Here is an 18,320-nt window from a genome sequence, read left to right on the forward strand (position 1 = left end):
CGAGATTGAAAGTGTCGAGCCTATCACGAAGACGGCCGCACAATCAAATCGGTTGGAGGCTCGTCGTCACGTCATCTGCCCGCTCGTGTAGATCTTTCGTCGGCGTTGGGGAGACGGACGTTTAGTGAATACGCACGCACGATATAGTAACGATCCAATGCTGAATTTGATCGGGTCAACCTATCACGAAGACGGTCGTGTTGATCAAACCGACAAATAAATCGCTACTATACGTTTGCACGTATACACCAATCCGCCGTCGTCGGAGAAGAAAAAGAAAGAGGCCATGAGCCCTCCTCATGCGCCGTTGTCGTTGTCTAAGTCATCACAGCGCTGCCGACGTCGTCGCGCCGTTGTCGAAGTCGTCGCGGTCGTCGTCGTCGCGCCGTTGTGGAAGTCGACGCCGTCGTCGTTGTCGAAGTCGTCGCCGTCGTCATTGTCGTCGTCGTCGCCGCAAAATGAAAGCCGAGCCTTTCTTTCTTTCTTTTATTTATTTATTTTTTTTGTACGGATTGGGGGGTGTGCTCACAGCACACCCCCCCTCCCTTTGTTGCTGATGCACGGCAGGAGAAGGGGGGGATGAACAAAAGATTTTCTTTTTCTTTTTTTTGTTCTTCTTTTCTCCTTTTTTTTTTTGCTTTTTTCTTTGTTTTCTTTTTATTTTTTTTATTTTTTTTCTCTCCCTCTCCAAGAGATTTCATTTTTGAATCTCATGGTCCAATTTATAGTGGTTTTTTGGACCTCTTCATTTTGGGCATCAATTCAAATATTTTTAAAAATAAGGTAACAATATATTTTTATTTCTTTTCCTTTTAGTAGTTGGTCATCTAAGGCAACTATTAATCACATCAATTCATTTTATCCCCTTCCTTCTATATTCTCAATTTGAATTTCAAATTTCAAAATTTTTTTTGATCCCAACATACATCTATATTTGCAGGATATGGTGATCTGAATACAGGCCGCATTGCCGTCCTTGTGCCTACTCCGAAAGTATTCCGGATAGCTTCTTCTATTTGCGCATATATCTCATTATTGATTCCCTGCAAAGGGACTTGCGCTGGTACTGGGTTCGGTGGTTGTTGTGCACCGAGATTTTGTACTAAGGGATTAATCCCTTGTACATTCAAAGCCTGCCCCCTAGCCCCTACATTTTGGGGCTGGTAGGCTGCAACTGAGGGGGTGGAGGTAACCCCCAAGCCACTTCCGGCTGTTGACCGGCGTTACCAATAACCGGTCTATAAGCCGCTTGATACTGTGCCCCCTGGTATTGGGGCTGACCAACTACCGGTGTTACTGGATTCTGTAACACTGGCGTTATCACAGGCGCTTGTAGGCCTGCTATCTGCTGTTCATTCCGAGCTAACAACTGCCCTATTCGGGCTATGTTCTCGTTAGAGGCCGTGATTGCGGCCAAAACGGCATCCAGCCGTGCGGTACTTGCGTGACCATTTGGTCCAAAGTTTGTAGGACCCGAGTCATTTGACCAAGCGCGTGGGTCAAACTAGGCTCCTGTTGGCCAGATTGACCACTGGTTTCACCCTCAACAGGTAAAACTGTTTCGCGCTCTACAACATTCTCCGAATTACTGGGCTGTTCACTCCCAGAATTTCTAGGGATAGCCCTATTACGGAGATTCATGGCGTTATCATCAGCCATACTGTATAAAATGTAAATTTACCTTAGTAGTGTCTCACCGGGCGTGCCAAAAAATTGTTGGTGGCCGAAGGTTCCGACCCTTGACCCGGTCAAATATTCTCCTCGGGAAGAACGTCGGGATGATGAGCGGCCGCGGATGGTGACCCTCGAAGTTTGCGCCCACGACGGATCAAGCGATTCGGCTGATGAGGGATCGAATCAGCCGGGTTCGAAGACCTCTACAGTAAACTCGCTTCGGCAGGATGAGCCGAATGAAGAGGGGAAGCCCAGAATTCGACTGAAAGATGAGCCGAATGGCTAAACAACTCGAGATCTGATCGGTAAGGAGAGCCGAAAATGACTTTCTATTGAATAGAAGATACAAGAATAGGGGAGTGATGCCCGTAGGGCAGACAGACACCAAGTACAAGAACAGGGGAGTGATGCCCGTAGGGCAGACAGACTCCAAGTATGCTAAGTTACGAGAACTACTCCTAAAAAAAGTGGTAAATGCAGGAAAGAAAGATGCAGAAAAATAAAAATGGTCTTTTGTGCGCAAGGGCGAAAACCCTTTTTCAGGGTGCCGTATGCCTATTTATAAAGTTGCCCTTGCGTTCAGTTATCGTCACTGCACGATCGGCCACTATCTCCTGATTTGGAGGACCACCTTCGGCCGATTAGAACTGCTCATAACCGCTTGCAGTTGTTACAACTTTTTGAATAAACGCGGCTCATATATTCTGGCGCGTCTTATATACTCCCGGTCCACCGTTTTGACATAGATCATGGATGTAGTCCCGGCTTGCCAGCTGTCCGCGCCGAATTGGCCCAATACCGCCCTTCCCTTATCATAAGAAAATTTTCTATCTTAATTTTAAGTAATTTTTTCTAAATAATAGAGAAAAACTTAACAAATTACTAATTAAGTTAATTTCTGAATTTTAACTCGTACTTAACTTGTTTGCTTTCTTTCTTGCTGCTTGTTGCTTGTTGCTTGTTGCTTGTTTTATTATCTGTGAAGTTGGAACCTTTTTATAGACATACGTGTGTATGCACAATTGTAGTTGGCAACTTCAGTGATCTTTTAATTAGCCAATGTATAGATTTTTGACAGACATGGCATACATGTGAAACACTTTGGAAAGACTTGGCATACTTGCATGTGTGAACTATACGTACATTTTACAGTGAAATTAAAATCATCCTATTCACATTGGAAAGACTTTGGTAGACTAAGTGCACCTTCAATCAACTTCCATGTACATATTTTTTTTGCATTTAGAAAATCTTATGGTCTAATAAATATCTTTATGTCCTATATAAAAAAAACATATAACCAACATTACCAGGGATGTCAACGGGTCGGATTCAGGGCGGATTTTTAAAAATCCGAATCCGAACCCGAATCCGACGGATCTTAAAAATTCATATCCAAATCCGAACTCGGCCAAAAATTTGAAATCCAAACCCAAACCCGAAAACTCGAACCCGAATCCGAAACAAATTCGAATCCGGCCAAAAATCCGAAACCCGATTCTAAACCCGAAAATCCTAACCTGAAAATAATATTTACCAAAATTCGAAACATATATTATACAAAAAATTAAAATTTCAAAATATATATTCAAATACAAAACTAAAAAACTAAACTTAAAAACAAATATTACATGCAGTGAAAAAATGCTATAGAAAAGCACTTTTAGTTTATTTTGTGCGGTAAAAAAAATATATATAGTTTTTGGTTATTTTCACCATATGGCGTATGGGCATGGCTCGGAGTCTGCCCCCTTACTACAATTATGCCACATTTCTTGGCGGTACTAATGGGATTGACTTGGGTCTTCTCTCTTATTTTGTTTTTTGTTTTATTTTTTAAAATAATTTATAAATTTTTTTTTTTGCCAACACGCTTAGGGAGCTGTTTGGTTTCCTGTAAAATCGTTCAAAAAATAAATTTTCAATAAAAAAGTATGATTCCGAATGCTTGTTTGTCCGTAAAAAAATTTCTTCGAAAATTTTTTTTAACAAATATGAGGAAAATTTCCGTTCAAAACGAATGGAAAACAAAAACCATTTTTCACGACGTTGGAAGGGACGGAAGCACGGCCCACGAGGCACACCTCACCTTGCGGACCACGAGAGAGAGGTCCACAGGGGTGCACTGCGGTGCCGTGGACCTCTCTCCCCCATCTTTTTTTTTTAATGTATATAATATATATAATATATATATATAAATATTATTTATATATGTATATATATTTTTAAAATAATATTTTATTTATAAATATATTTATTATATAATATTTTATATTCAGTAATTTATTTATATAGTATAAAATACATAATATTATTATATATTATATTATATATTTAATTATTGCATAATATATTTTAAATATATTTTATTTATAAATATAAATTATAATACTAATATATATAATATGATAATAATTATATATTAATAATATAAAAAATGTAAAATAAAAAAAATATATAATATTTTTTTTTTTTTCCTACAAATCAAATATAAACAACGTAAAATATTTTTTAAATTAAATTTTTTTTTTCATAGTTTTACAACCAAACACACCTAAAGTTATGCCACATTTCTTGGCCGTACCACTGGGATTGACTGGGTCTTCTCTCTTATTTTGTTTTTTGTTCTCTGTTTAAAAATAATTTATAATTTTTTTTTTTCTCTGCCAGCACGCTTAGTGTTGACTTGGGTCTTCCGCTGTCCTTAAAATTAGACGTACTTTTTTTTTAATGAGTATTGCTACGGATTTTTCAAAATATTATTTTTATATACTTTATCTTTTATGTTCAAATTAGTGTCGATCATATTATTTAGAGCAAGGATTTAAGTGCCTTGGCACGGGATCGTGCCGGAAACTTACCGGTACGGTACGATACGATACGGTGCGTGTCGAGCCGTGCCGATGCGTGCCGGTCAAAAAAAATTTTGTGTGCCGACGCATAATAGCATGAAATATTTATTTTCTTTAGCAACAAAATATTTTAACTATTTATTAGAAAAAATTACTTACTAATTTAAAGAATGGAGGGTTTTGAACTGTGCCATCGGCACGGGATCTGTATCGTCCTGATATCTTGTTAGTACGATGGATACGGCCCGTAGCGACGGGCACTTAAAATTTTGGTTTAGAATGTAAATCATTATGGTGTTTTATAAAGGTTTGGATTAAAATTGATTTCTTTTACTTACTATAATTAGTTATCAATTTAGATATGGTGCATATAAGATATAATTTTTCTAAAAATTATTTATATTTCCATTCAATAAGGGCTTTAAAAGTGATTTTTCCTCACCGATGAATTTGTAGCTAACCAAAATCAAAGATGGTTGCAAATGTGCATTCTAATTTTTAGCTATCAATTATTATTAATCAATTTTTCTGTAATATAAAGATAATTAAAATTATTAAATTTGATGAAATTGTCAATAAATTAAACAAAATTTTAGTTTATTTGCCTGAAATCATCAAATTAATAAAAATTAATGGTTAACTATGCTAAATTTTTTTAAAAAAAATGAAGAGGGGCAATTTTAAAATGGTTTAGAGTTGAGAAGTCGTAACTTTTCTCCCTCTCGACCATCTCTCCTTTATTGGCCGAATGTAAATAAAATATGGCCTAAAATGCATAGACATTTTCTTTGTAATTAAGCCTATAGTTAGGTAAAAATGTAAGGCGACCCTAATTTTGAAATGACACCATCAACTTAATTTTTTTATTAAAACCTTTTCATTTTTTAATTTTGAAAATTTTAATTATTTTAGTTATTTTAGTTAAAAAGTTTATGAAAATTTATAGTTTCATCAACCATTAACCATCAATTATTCTAATTTTACTTGCGAAGAAGTGACTAAAATTGTTACATATGATGAAATCATATATTAATTTGATTAAATCCCTAATTTCCATAAAAAAATTACTTAATTTTCGAAGATTAAAAGTTAAAAGGTAATCTCAATTAAAACAAAATTTTAGAGTTAAGGAGTCCATTTCAAAACTTCCTATAGATGAGGGGCTCTCCATTCATTTTTACCATTTCAAAACCGCCTATAAATAATGGGTCCTCAATTCATTCATTACCTAAAATAAAAAATCTCACACTCTCTCACCCTCGCCATGGCTGTGAACAATGTAAGCTCTCTTCTCCTTCACCACCTCCTCCTCTCCATTTTCCTCCCAAACCACTCGGAATAAGCCCAAAATCTCAACTGGGTTTTGCTAATCCTTGGTGCTCTCCCGTAAAGGAGCCTCCTTTTACCCATTTCGCTCCCCTCTCCTTGTCTAGGTACTCGTTGAAATGGGAAACAGGGGACTCCCCTGCTTCTTCTTCCTTCTCCTCCTCTTGCTCCTCTTTGCTCCCCTTAGCTGTTCCCAGAGCCAACAAAGCTGCGACTCGAGCGATTTGAATGCGCTCCAGGGCTTTGTGGAAGGGCTCCAATCGAGTGCTCTTGGGTGGAGCTTTAATGGGTCGTCCTCTTCAAATTGCTGTAATTGGGTTGGGATATCATGTGATTTGGGCTCTGCTCTGGTGAAGAGGGTGATTGGTTTGGATCTGTCCAAGAAGAGTTTAAAGGGCTCCGTCTCTTCTTCTCTGGGCGGATTAGATCAATTGAAGCTGCTCAATCTCTCCTACAATTCCCTTCGTGGACCGGTTCCTGTGGAGCTATTCCATCTCCCCCACTTGGAGCTCCTTGATCTTAGTACGAACAGGTTATCTGGGCTTATCCCTGCAGAATCGAACCTATCGTCGATTCAGGTATTCAACATCTCCTTCAATTCATTCAACGGCACGCACCCGATCCTCGCCGGATCGAGCAATCTATCAGTCTACGACGTCAGCTCGAACAGCTTCTGGGGCCCCGTCGATATAGGTATTTGCAATTCCTCTGATTCCGTTCAACTGCTTCGGTTCTCGGCGAACATGTTCTCCGGCGACTTCCCCGCCGGCTTTGGGAACTGCAGTTCCCTTTCCGAGCTCTCGCTCAATACAAACGGCCTCACTGGAACTTTGCCCAATGATCTCTTTACACTCTCCTCATTAACCAAACTAAACCTTCAGGGGAATGCACTCTCTGGTACTGTGAGCACAAACATTAGAAACCTTTCCAACCTTGTTCTTATAGATACTTCCTCTAATAGTTTTTCCGGGGCGATCCCAAATGTATTTGATAGCCTAAATAAGCTAGAGTACTTCGATGCTTCATCCAATAAACTCACTGGGGGTTTGCCCCCTTCTTTGTCTAGTTGTTCAACACTCACTACTATTAGCTTGAGAAATAACTCTCTTCGGGGGACCATCGATCTCAACTTTACAACCTTGCCGAGGTTAAAGCACCTCGGCCTAGGAATGAATTTCTTTTCCGGTCGTATCCCTTCCGATCTTCCCAATTGCTTGCAGATGCAGACCTTAGATCTTGGTGAGAACAATCTCGTCGGCGAAATACCCTCTAGCTTCAGGAACTTCACCTCCCTAGCCATTCTCTGGCTCTCTGATAACAACTTCTCCAACTTATTCTCGGCACTACAAATCCTGCAGAGCTTGCCCAGTCTTATACACCTTGCGCTCGATGCAAGCTTTCACGGTGGCGAGCTAATGCCATCGGATGGGATTCAAGGATTTGCTAACACAGAACTCCTTTTCATTGCGTTTTGTGGTCTTTCCGGTTCTATCCCGCCATGGCTGGCCAATTTGACCAAATTGCAGTACTTGGACATTTCCTCGAACTATTTATCCGGGAGGATTCCTTCATGGTTGGGGAATCTTGGTAATCTGTTTTACCTGGACATCTCAAATAATTTGCTCACCGGAGAAATTCCTACTAGCTTAACGCGTATGAAGAGCCTTGCGTACGGTAACATATCACAACATTTCGGCCTTATGCTCAAGGTATATCCAAATGGTCAGTTTCTAGAATACAGTAGCCTTCAACCGTCGATAAATGTGAGCAATAATAAGCTTGTCGGGTCGATCTTGCCCGGTTTTAATGGCCTTGTGAACCTCCATGTGCTGGATTTGAGTTTTAACAATATATCCGGAACTATACCCGATTTGTCGGGCATGTCAAACTTAGAAACGTTGGATTTATCGCACAATCATCTCACCGGTACCATACCATCCTCTCTGAGTATATTGCATTTTCTTTCCGGTTTCAGTGTGGCTTATAACAATCTATCCGGAAAGATTCCAACAGGGGGTCAATTTGATACACTCAATGATCCGTCAATCTATACTGGCAATTATTATCTCTGTGGACCTCCGACTAAAAACAACTGTTCTAATGAAGGACCAAACCCTTATCCTAAAAGAGACAACAACAACGAAACTCATGAGACAATATGGTTATATTTTGGAATGGGATCAGGATTTGTCACTGGATTTTGGTGTGTGTTCGTTATGCTATTATTCCAAAGATCGTGGAGAATTGCTTATTTTCAAATGGCTGATAAATTATTTGATGATATATACGTGATGGGAGTATTAAGTTGGAGGAGGTTGAATGAGAAAATTGGCAGACAAAGGCCAATATCTTGAAGTTGTTACTTTTCTACTTAGTCCCGTGCGTAGTGCATGCATGGTGTTTCTTAGTTTTACGTTGCATGGGATTTTGTTATAATAAATTCACAACTTGTCTCCCTGCGTACAATTATTAATGTTTTGCCTAGTATTATAATTTCTACTGCGTGGAGCATTATACTTTTTCTTATGTTTAATTTTCACTAATTATTTCTTGCTAGTTATTCATCTATTTATCAAACTAGTGATTTTCATGCCTGCATGGAATTATAACTATTGATTAATGATTTATCTATAGAAATTCATTCTTTCGCAATAATAAATATTACAAATATTAATTGCGCAACAAACAGCATCCTTGCAAACCGTTGCACTAAATCTTATAATATACTAGTGTAGTGACCTCGCGCGATGCGGCGGACAAATATTGTTGTAGCAAAATATTTTCTTCGTCAAGACTTGAAGACATATAATGATTAAAAAAAAAATCTAAAGAATGCCTTATAGGTTTGCGAAAGAAAAAGATAACACATCCTAACAGTGCACAAATTCCTAAATAGAGAGGCTTAAAGCAATTTAATCAGCTTACATATAATAGGCAAAAGAATGAAGAAGCACTTGAAGCTAAAATTAAATAAAAGCAGTTGTAATTCAGCGGCTTTAAACAACAAAAAGTCTGGCATACTTGAGAAAGTTCAAAATATCAAATATAATGAACTCACATAAAATTCAGAAGTAAAAAGTAGTAGAAATAATAGTATAACATTTTTTCTCATTCCTCGCAACATAGAAGCTATCACCACAATAATAAAAGTAGCAACTATTTTAAGTATAAAATATAGTATACAGTTTTCCCTTTTTTCCCCCTTGATCAAGGGAGATGGGGAAACTGGCGGCAGAGTCGATGATAGTGTGTGCGGTGGCGGAGGTGGTGGCACGGCACCAGATGGTAGTAGGTGAGCACAACGGCGATAGTAAGGGAACTCGAGGAGCAGTGGGCCATGCTGATCGAAAAGCTACGGCAAATCACGGTTCCCATGACTATGGAGATGCGTTCGGAGCTCGCCTCCGAGGGCAGGAGCAAGCTCAAGATGGTCATCAACTACGTCGGCAACCTCACCCTGGTAGAGTAGTACTAAAAAGGAGTGTNGCTTCAAACTCAAAATCTACTCATTTAATGTACTCTACAAAGAATTCAAAAGTTTCTAATACCTGTTTGTTCTAGATCTCATGAAACAATATAAATACCTTTCTATATTTTCGATGTTTCGACTATTTTTTGCGATGTAGATACCATTCAGTATAAAGTTACTCGCAAAGCCAACGACGGCTCCATGTGCGACAATCGGCTAAAATCAAGAGCGAGATGATATGCTCATATAGTCATATATTGTGAACAACGAATTTGACACTATTTATTTATTACTATATATTTTTTTTGAGAAATAGATAGCAAGCTACCTGCTTCATTCATTAAGCAAAATGAATTTAGCATACAATTTGGAAGCAGCTAGGGCCTCCGAACCGAGGGAACAAGAGCAAAAAAACAAGAGAACAAAAACCAGGTCCGTGAGACCCAGTAAACACGAGCAAACCAAAATAAACAAAGGAAAAACAGAGGGCAGAGCACCAAGGCCGGGGGATATTCAAAGTGCTTCGTTCCAGGCTTCGATCAAAACGGCGACTCGTTCGAGAGCCCTGGAAACATTAAGGGGCACGTCGCGGAAGCAAATGCCGTTACGCTCCGTCCAGACAACCCACCAAATTGCCGCCAACTTGGTTAAAAATTTTGATCTTGTAACGGCCTCGGGGATGTCTGAGATCTGTGTCCACAGGTGGCGTACGTCCCCCACATCCGAAATCTCCTCCACTAAGGCTCCTGCTTTAAAACGAAGAAATCTGACAACGATACAGTCGTGAAATAGGTGGTCAACGGTTTCGTCTAGTAACACACAGAACCTGCAGTGCTGATCCACGATGCACCCTCGGCGAAGCAGTCTGTCTGCCGTAGGTAATCTCTTTCGAAGTAGAATCCAAATGAAAACTGTGTTTGAGCGGGATTTTTAACCCCCATAGTTGATCGTACGACGTATCAATCTGTCCTCCGTCGGTGATGAACTCATAAAGTGATTTGACGGTAAAAGTTTGGTTGGCGGTCCAACGCCACTTTAGTTTGTCCTGTGAATCTGATGGGCTATAGTGAGAGAGAAGGTTTTTGAGCAACGCCGTCTGTTGGCAGTTCTGACCATTGGTACGAGTATCAAAGCCTCTGGTTAAGAAGTGCCATCTCCATCCTCTTTCATTCCAACATTGTGAGACCGTGGCAACCTGATTTGTGATACTGCTGAAGATTCGTGGAAATTGGATACTAAGAGGGGTTTCATCGATCCAAATATCCAACCACCACCTGATGTTTTTTCCATCGCCGAGAACATACGAAACACCGCATTTGAACACATCTTGACAGCTCATCACACTTCTCCACCACTGAGAGTAAGGTCTGAAGGATCTGCCTTCGCGTAGTTGCCTTCTTCTGGTGTAATATAATGCAGTGATCAACCTTCCCCATAACAGACCTTTCTCATTGAAGAAACGCCACCACCATTTTGCTAAAAGCGCCTTATTCATCGCTCCCATATCTTTTATCCCTAGACCTCCTTCTTTTTTGCTCATACAAATCGTTTTCCAACCAACGAGGCAAGAACCTCCAGAAATTTTGGAACACCCTTTCCAGAAAAAGGATCTTCTAAGCGCTTCAATTCGTTTCAGCACCCATTGCGGTACTTTGAAGATTGCGAAGTAAAATAACGGAAGATTCGAGAGTACCGAGTTGACCAAGATGAGTCTCCCCCCTTGTGAGAGGAGTTTGCCTTCCATCCTTCAATGCGCGTCTCGATGCGGTTGATGATCGGCATCCACTCTTCCTTACGAAACGGGTTGATATGTAGCGGAAGGCCCAAGTAGCGGAACGGTAGGCTACCGACTCTGCACCCCAAAATATCCGCATATCGTTTCACTCTGTTTGCGGTAATTTCCAAGTGGTAAAGTTCCGTCTTGTTCATATTTATCTTAAGACCAGATGCCCATTCAAACATCTTCCAGATGAAAAGTAGATTACGCATAGCAGACTTCTTGGGCTTCGCGAAGAATAATGTGTCGTCCGTATACTGCAGGATTACTGTTTGACACTCGTCTGAGGGTCCTATTCCCTGAAGTAAACTATTAGCCCTTGCTGCTTTCGTGACCCTTGCCAGACAATCAGCCACTAAAATGAATAAGTAGGGGGATAGTGGGTCCCTCTGTCTCAGTCCCCTCCTTGTCTTCATCCAGTTAGTCGGCAAGCCGTTTACTACAATGGCAACTTTAGTGTTGCAAATACACTGTTCAATCCAGTTCCACCATTTGTCACTGAACCCAAGCCATCGTAATATACTTTGCAAGAACCTCCAGCTGACTTTGTCATAAGCTTTCTCGAAATCCACCTTAACACTGACGCACTCCCTATTAGTTTTTGCACACCAGTTGAGAAGTTCATTCGCAGTGACGAAAGAGTCAGCTAATAGTCGTTTTTCCAGGAACGCCGATTGTGAAGGAGAGATAATAGATGGTAAGACCCCCGCAAGTCTGTTCGCTAGAACTTTAGAGATAATCTTTTGGATTCCGTTTAGGAGGCAAATCGGTCTGAAATCATTAACCAGGCATGCTCCTTCCCTTTTGGGGATTAAACATACATACGTGTAGTCGACCGGTGCCATAAAGAGATCCGTGCCATAAAGGTCTCTGAATATATCAAGAATGTTGTCCTCTACTGTCTCCCAGAAGTGTTGGAAGAAGATTAGTGGGAAGCCGTCGGGGCCAGGCGCCTTGTTACTCCCCAGTTGAAAGGTAGCCTTTTTAATTTCTTCTATGGTGAAGGGGCTTGTGAGGGAGTCCGTGTCAGGTAAGACGTCCACACGATACAGGTCTGCCCAATCGCCGAAAGAAGGCGGGTCATCTTCCACACTCCCGAAAAGACGTTTAAAGGATTGAAAGAAACAGGATTTCTTAAGCACTTCGTTACTGATTTGTTTTCCGTCCTCATCTTCAATAAAGTGGATCTCATTACAACGCTTCCGCCCGTTCGCCACTGCATGAAAAAACTTTGTGTTGCTGTCTCCTTCCTTTAGCTAGTGCTGTTTAGCTCTCGTTCTCCACAGGATTTCTTCCTCCTTCAATATGAGTTGGAGCTGCGCTTTAAGGTCAACTTGTTTATCCCGTACTTCCTGGGTCAAGATGTTCCGTTCCTCCAAAAGATCAATGCTCCGAATTTCTTCTTGTAAAGATCTTATCGCGTTGGATATGCTATGAAAATTCGTCTTGCACCATTCCTTCATCCTGTTTCTGCAATATCTCAACTTCGCCGTCAGCGTAAGGATGGCTGACCTTTGACCAGGTACTTCGTTCCACCAGATCGGTACGTAATTTGTGAAGTCCGCCCTATAAGCCATACTCTCTCAAACCGAAATCTCCTTTGAGTGCGCAAGTTTCCAGTATCGAGTATTAATAGGGTGTGATCGGAGGTAATTCTAGGTAGCGCGGATATCCTGCTAAGCGGAAAAACTTGATCCCACTCCGTCGAGACAAGAAATCTATCCAGTTTGGCTAGGGTCGGTGAGCGTTGCATGTTAGACCAAGTAAAATTTTGGTTGGAAATAGGCAGGTCGATGACTTCGAGATTTGAAATGAGGTCCGAGAACATTGACATCGCTTTAGTGCTCCCCCGGTTCCCGGTGCGTTCAGCCTGGTTTCTAGTAAAATTGAAATCCCCACAAATAACCCATTATAGTTGGAACAAACCGCGCCCATAGCGAGGAGCTCGGCACAGAACTCTTCTTTCCCATCCCAAGATGGCGGTCCATAAACATTCGAAAGGTAAAAGCTCGTATCACTGGCAATATGTATCAGTTTGAGGGTGAGCGAGTGGTCGCGCACCAACACCTCCGTACAAATGAAAAATTTGGAGTTCCAACAAGTGATTATACCGTCCGATGCTCCCAGTGCGAGAATAAAGTGACATCTGTCGAAACACGAGCCACAACAAGACCTGAGAAAGGAACGAGACACCGAATCCACTTTCGATTCTTGGATACAGACCACCGAACAAAAGTGTTTAGAGATGATAGCTCTAACACTACGACGCTTACAAGGGTCGTTCAGACCGCGTACATTCCAAGTAATAATATTAAACATAAGGAAAGCGACACACACCCAAAAGGCGGCCCAAACATAGAAGAAGACCCACTATAGGTCAACCCCGCATCATAAACTTGTGGAGCTCCTCGGCTTCCACCCCCGTAAGCTTGACTCCACAGTGCGCACTTTTCTTCACGACTTTTCTAACGATCCGTGAGCCTTCTGCAGGCTTCAGCCCAGAGTTCTCCTCTTCCAGCAGGAAAGCCTTCCTCAGTTTCGCCCGGTCAAGCGCCGAAACGTTACCTACTGACTTCAGCACACAAGCTCTGGGCGGCCCACGTCGCACGCACAGGGGAGACCCAACCTCACAAGTCATCTCATCGGTCCGAGGGACAATATTGGGGACCAAAGAAGTAATCCTCGATGCAGTCCCCGCCGGCGAACGGACGACACTGTTGTCCGGCGACAGATGAACCTTCCCATCCCTAGATCCGTGGATCACGTCCGCAGCAGGCAAGTGGGGGTTAAAGCTTTCCGTACTGTGGAAGGGGATGGACTCCGGTGTGCGTTCCCGACTTGCTGACCCAGTACGGACAGCCACCACCTTCGGATCGGGCTCCCATCCACCTGCCGACCCTACGTAAACATCGCCGTTCACGGGCTCCCCGCCTGCACCTCCGATCGACGGGCCCAGGAGTAAGGGGGGCAATGGGGGGCCGGGCGCACAGTAGTGTCAAGGAGGCCCGATAGCAGAGGAGCTTTTACCAAAGAGAAACGCAATGTCCCCCCAGGTCCGGCTACAGAGAAACCAGTAGGCCCCCACCAAAACAGGAAAAAGGCCCGAGCTCCATGCGGGTCGAGACGACCCCACCCCTCAGCGCCTGTCATGGTCCGCGAAAAGATTCCAGAGCCAAGCCCATCTCCAATCCCGAGCCCATCTGCTTCCGGGACTAAATGAGCCCGCTGCTTGCCCCTTCCCTCCAAAAAGTAAGAGGGCCGCGGAACAGGACCGCGCCCGAAATCCCCAGCTCCGTGTAGGCTGAGTCGGCCCCACCCCTCAGTGACTTGCGTGGTCCGCGGACTAAGTCCAATCCCGAGGCCCTTTCCAAACCCGAGGCCATCAAATTCCGGGACTAAGTGGGCCATCTGTCTGCCCCTCCCCTCCAAAGCATGACAGGCCTGCGAAACAGGGCCGAGCCCGATGCCAAGGGGTTCCGGGGTCACGTTGGCCCGCTTCGAACCAAAGCAATCGCCCACCCCCTGCCCAGTTCTCGAGGTGGATGAGGAGATCTCACAAATCCAGCTGGCCCGCTTTTCCCAGATATAGTAATCAATGCGTTGCTTCATTTTTGCACAACCCATAGGCTCCGAGCTCGAAGCTTTGACAAAAACTATTCTATTTGCCTCCGAAGAACCGCCGCCTGCCGCCACGTCAGGGATCGCATTTAATGCCACGTCAACGTCAGGCAAATTCGAATTCCAGACCGTTGGCCCACTCGCTCTGACGATCGCCGGGCCCTTCTTGTTCGTTTTCTCCAGCGTGTGAGCAGATTTTCGAAGCCGCAAAGCATCCGAAACAAGAACATCTCTCCTCCTGTCCCGAATTTCCGACGAGTTCCAAGATGCGTCCGTGCTTGAAGAGCCGCCGGCCGACGATCGTCGCCCTCTTCTAGAACCGGCTGAACGGCGATGAGCTTCAGGACCTCTCAGGGAGGGGTCGTGACCATCGGTCGGTTCGTTAGGGGGGTTGCCAGGATCGACGACGTCGCGACGGCCCCATCTCTCAAGCTGGATGAGCACCGAGAGCGAGTGATCCCCCACCGTGATCTCCAAGTTTTTCGGGATGTCGGAGAGGAAGTTGACAGAGATGAGACATCGGTATCCCATGAGATCCACCATGCGTGTCGAGAAGTTGTCCGCCCGTATGAACCGACCGAAACCGCCAACCAAAGCTGCCACCGTGCGAGAGGACCAACACTCATATGGTAAACATACGAGCCGGATCCAAACGTTGTACTTGAGCGAGGCCCTTCGAAGCCCATGATAGGGATTCCAAGGGGAGCAGTGAAGTCTAAGGTTGTCCAGCGAAAGGATCTCTCTTCTGATCAGTTGATCCACCGGCACCCACTCCAGGAGGAAGATCAGAAAGTCACGTTGACTGAACTTCGTGACATGAAAATCGGTCGAGAAGCCGCCAAAGCGACTCGCCAACCTGTTGGCAATCGTCTCCTGAGAGAAATGACCAAGGTTCTTGGGGGGGGAGTACGTCAACCAGAATCGCGTTGCGACAGCGATTCTGCCTGGTGTAGAAGTCTTCTGTCAGTGGAACAAACGCACTGAGGTAGGACGGTCGGGGCCTCATCTCCCTGTAGACCGCCATTGGCAACCGGTCCATGCAGGATTTTGCGACGTGGCCCGTCTTAAAGCACCGCACACACCGGAGTGGCGCTCGACAACTAGCCGCCCGATGGTTAGTGCCCAGGCACCTGAAACACTTCCCCGTGAAGAAAGATTGGGGCGGGGTTTTGAAGACTGGAGTGAAATTGGCGCCCTGACCACGACAAGTGGCTCGCAGAGGTGTAAGTATGGGTGTGAGAAGAGCTTCCTTATACGTCTTGCAGCAACCTGTAGTGCTGGAGGGTACGGTCTTCCCGAATCCCGTGTCAAATCTCCTTCTATTGTGAATCGTCGACGTGTCAGATGATCGTGGTGTAAGAGTAGGGTCCTCAGGACAACCAAGAGCATTGTGAGTTAATGCAAGCCCCACTTCGTCAGCCCATATCACCTTCTTGTTAGAAGCTGAGCCTCCATCAGTCCTATGTAAGCCAGGGTAGGTGCCCTCAATAACTCCTGGCTTCTTAACTAACGCCTTTGATCTCCCAGTCCTTCCCTGCGAACGAACCGTCGCCGCTATGGCTGTAGGGGTAGCCGGCGACAATGAAGAGGCAAGTCTCCCACGAGAACCCGTCACCTTATGCCATTGAGTAGAACAGGCAAGTCCTCATATCTTCTTGAAATCAGTCTTCTTATCCGTAATCCGATCTACAACTCGAGCTTTGCCTTTTTCCTCTTCCTTACCATCAGTCTGATCTATAACTCGAGCTTTGCCTTTTCCCTCTTTCTCATCAGTCTTTTCCTTTTTCCGTTCCCCACCAACTTCCTCACCAGCTCTCTCTTTTCCTTTAACAACGAAGGACTTGATGGAGAGGTCGCGGAGCTTGCTGAGGCCTTTGTCCGTCAGAGGCCCCGCCACCACGTCGTCCCTCAGTTTCTCCAACACCATCGCTCCTTCGAAATTCATGGAGACAATTTTGCTTGCAGATCATTAAAGTCTGTGGAGTTAGGTTCATATGTTGCCACGTGTCTTTTGATTACTTACGGTGCACCTAGTGCACCGTAGACCATAGCGTTAGATTAATATGCTGCAACGTTTAGTCTGGCTACCTTCTGTGCACCTGCTGCACAATAGACTGCATGTGTCCTAGAGTTGCTTTTGGTGCTCCTGATGCACCATAGACCGTTGATTGTGGATACATATATGGTTCATGGGGGGATTTTCGGTGCATTTGTTCTTTGCATATTTTTTGACATTAAAAGAGAGTTTGGAGTGTTCTCAAACTGATACATCTTCCAAAACTCTCTCATTCTCTCTCCCGCTTTGACAGCTATATTGTTTTTTTGACACTTGGATTTTTTTTTCCGCCACTTGCAGGCTTTTTATGTTGACACCTGCAAGTTTTTTTCCTACATTGCTTAGTTACAAATTTTTAACCTCTTTTGGTAAATCAAAAAATAGAAAAATTATCATTTGTATTCACCTATATATATATGGTAATTTTCAACTTTTTTACAGCAGTTTCTTCTTTCAATCCTCTATTAGGTATATTATTCTTTGAAAATTTATTCTTTTTTAATATGCATTTAATTGATTTATATCTTTTAGTTCGTGACATTTTGTAAATTTAACGATTATAATATAGTGAAAACTATTTGTTAAGTAAAAATAAATTATTCATTACGAACATGTAACTAATTATTTTGATACTCTTTTTCTTCCTGTTTAAATAATACTCTTTTTCTTCCTGTTTTTTTGTTCTTCGCAGGCTGGTCAATTAAAAACCTACAAATCAAGTAACTACTTTTTACGTAATATTTTCAATTCTCGATATTATTTGCATGGGTCGACAAAAAATGATCTGAATATAGGTAGAAGAATAAGAAATAAAAAAAAAGAGATAGGTATCTTTTGGACAAACTGGCTTAAAAATAAGCGTATTACAAATTTTTTCTTTTTGCTTCAGAAAATATTGAAAGTTTACGGAACCCTAAGAATTTAAATAAAAACTATCAAATACCTAAAAACAAAATCTGTAATAAAATTTTATCTTGTGAAATCAGATGTTGATACAAATATATATTTAATAGAATACTATATTTTAAAATATAATTAACGATATACCTATTGTATCCGCGGCAAAGCACGGGTACATCGCTAGTATTCTTTTTATATGCTGGGCAATATGGAAAGAAAGAAATACGAATATTTTGATGCAAAGAGATGCACAATGAAGACCTAATCTGGGAGGCTAAATACGAGGCGAAGCTTTAGACTCAAGCTGCTATAACTGACATTCTCTGAAAAAGATTCTTTTTATATATTTTCCTAATCCGGGAGGCTAAATACGAGTCTGAGCTTTAGACTCAGCTGCTATAACTGACATTCTCTGAGAAAGATTCTACTTTTCCTTATTTGTCTTTTATATAAGTATTAGTAAGAAATTATAGTAAATTAAACTTTGGGTAAACTTTAAATATCACTCTTGTGGTTTCGTAATTTCTCAATTTAGTATTCTGTGGTTTAAAGTGTATCAATTTAGTATCATGTGGTTTTATTTTTTTTTTCGTCAGTTCCTTCGTTAACTTTTCGTTAAATTATATACAAAAAATTTCAGATACCCCA

The 18,320-nt window shown here is 42.4% G+C and overlaps 1 protein-coding gene across 1 annotated transcript; it reads left to right on the top strand.

Annotated features, from left to right (window-relative positions):
- Window positions 1-5,770: 5,770 nt before the first annotated feature.
- Window positions 5,771-8,351, top strand: LOC109703901 (phytosulfokine receptor 1-like). Its single transcript, XM_020224635.1, has one exon. It carries the CDS (start codon window positions 5,972-5,974, stop codon window positions 8,204-8,206), a length of 2,235 nt encoding a protein of 744 aa, XP_020080224.1. The 5' UTR covers window positions 5,771-5,971; the 3' UTR covers window positions 8,207-8,351.
- Window positions 8,352-18,320: the final 9,969 nt, after the last annotated feature.

The sequence above is a fragment of the Ananas comosus genome, unplaced genomic scaffold (assembly GCF_001540865.1).
Source record: "Ananas comosus cultivar F153 unplaced genomic scaffold, ASM154086v1, whole genome shotgun sequence".
Classification (NCBI taxonomy): Eukaryota; Viridiplantae; Streptophyta; class Magnoliopsida; order Poales; family Bromeliaceae; genus Ananas; species Ananas comosus.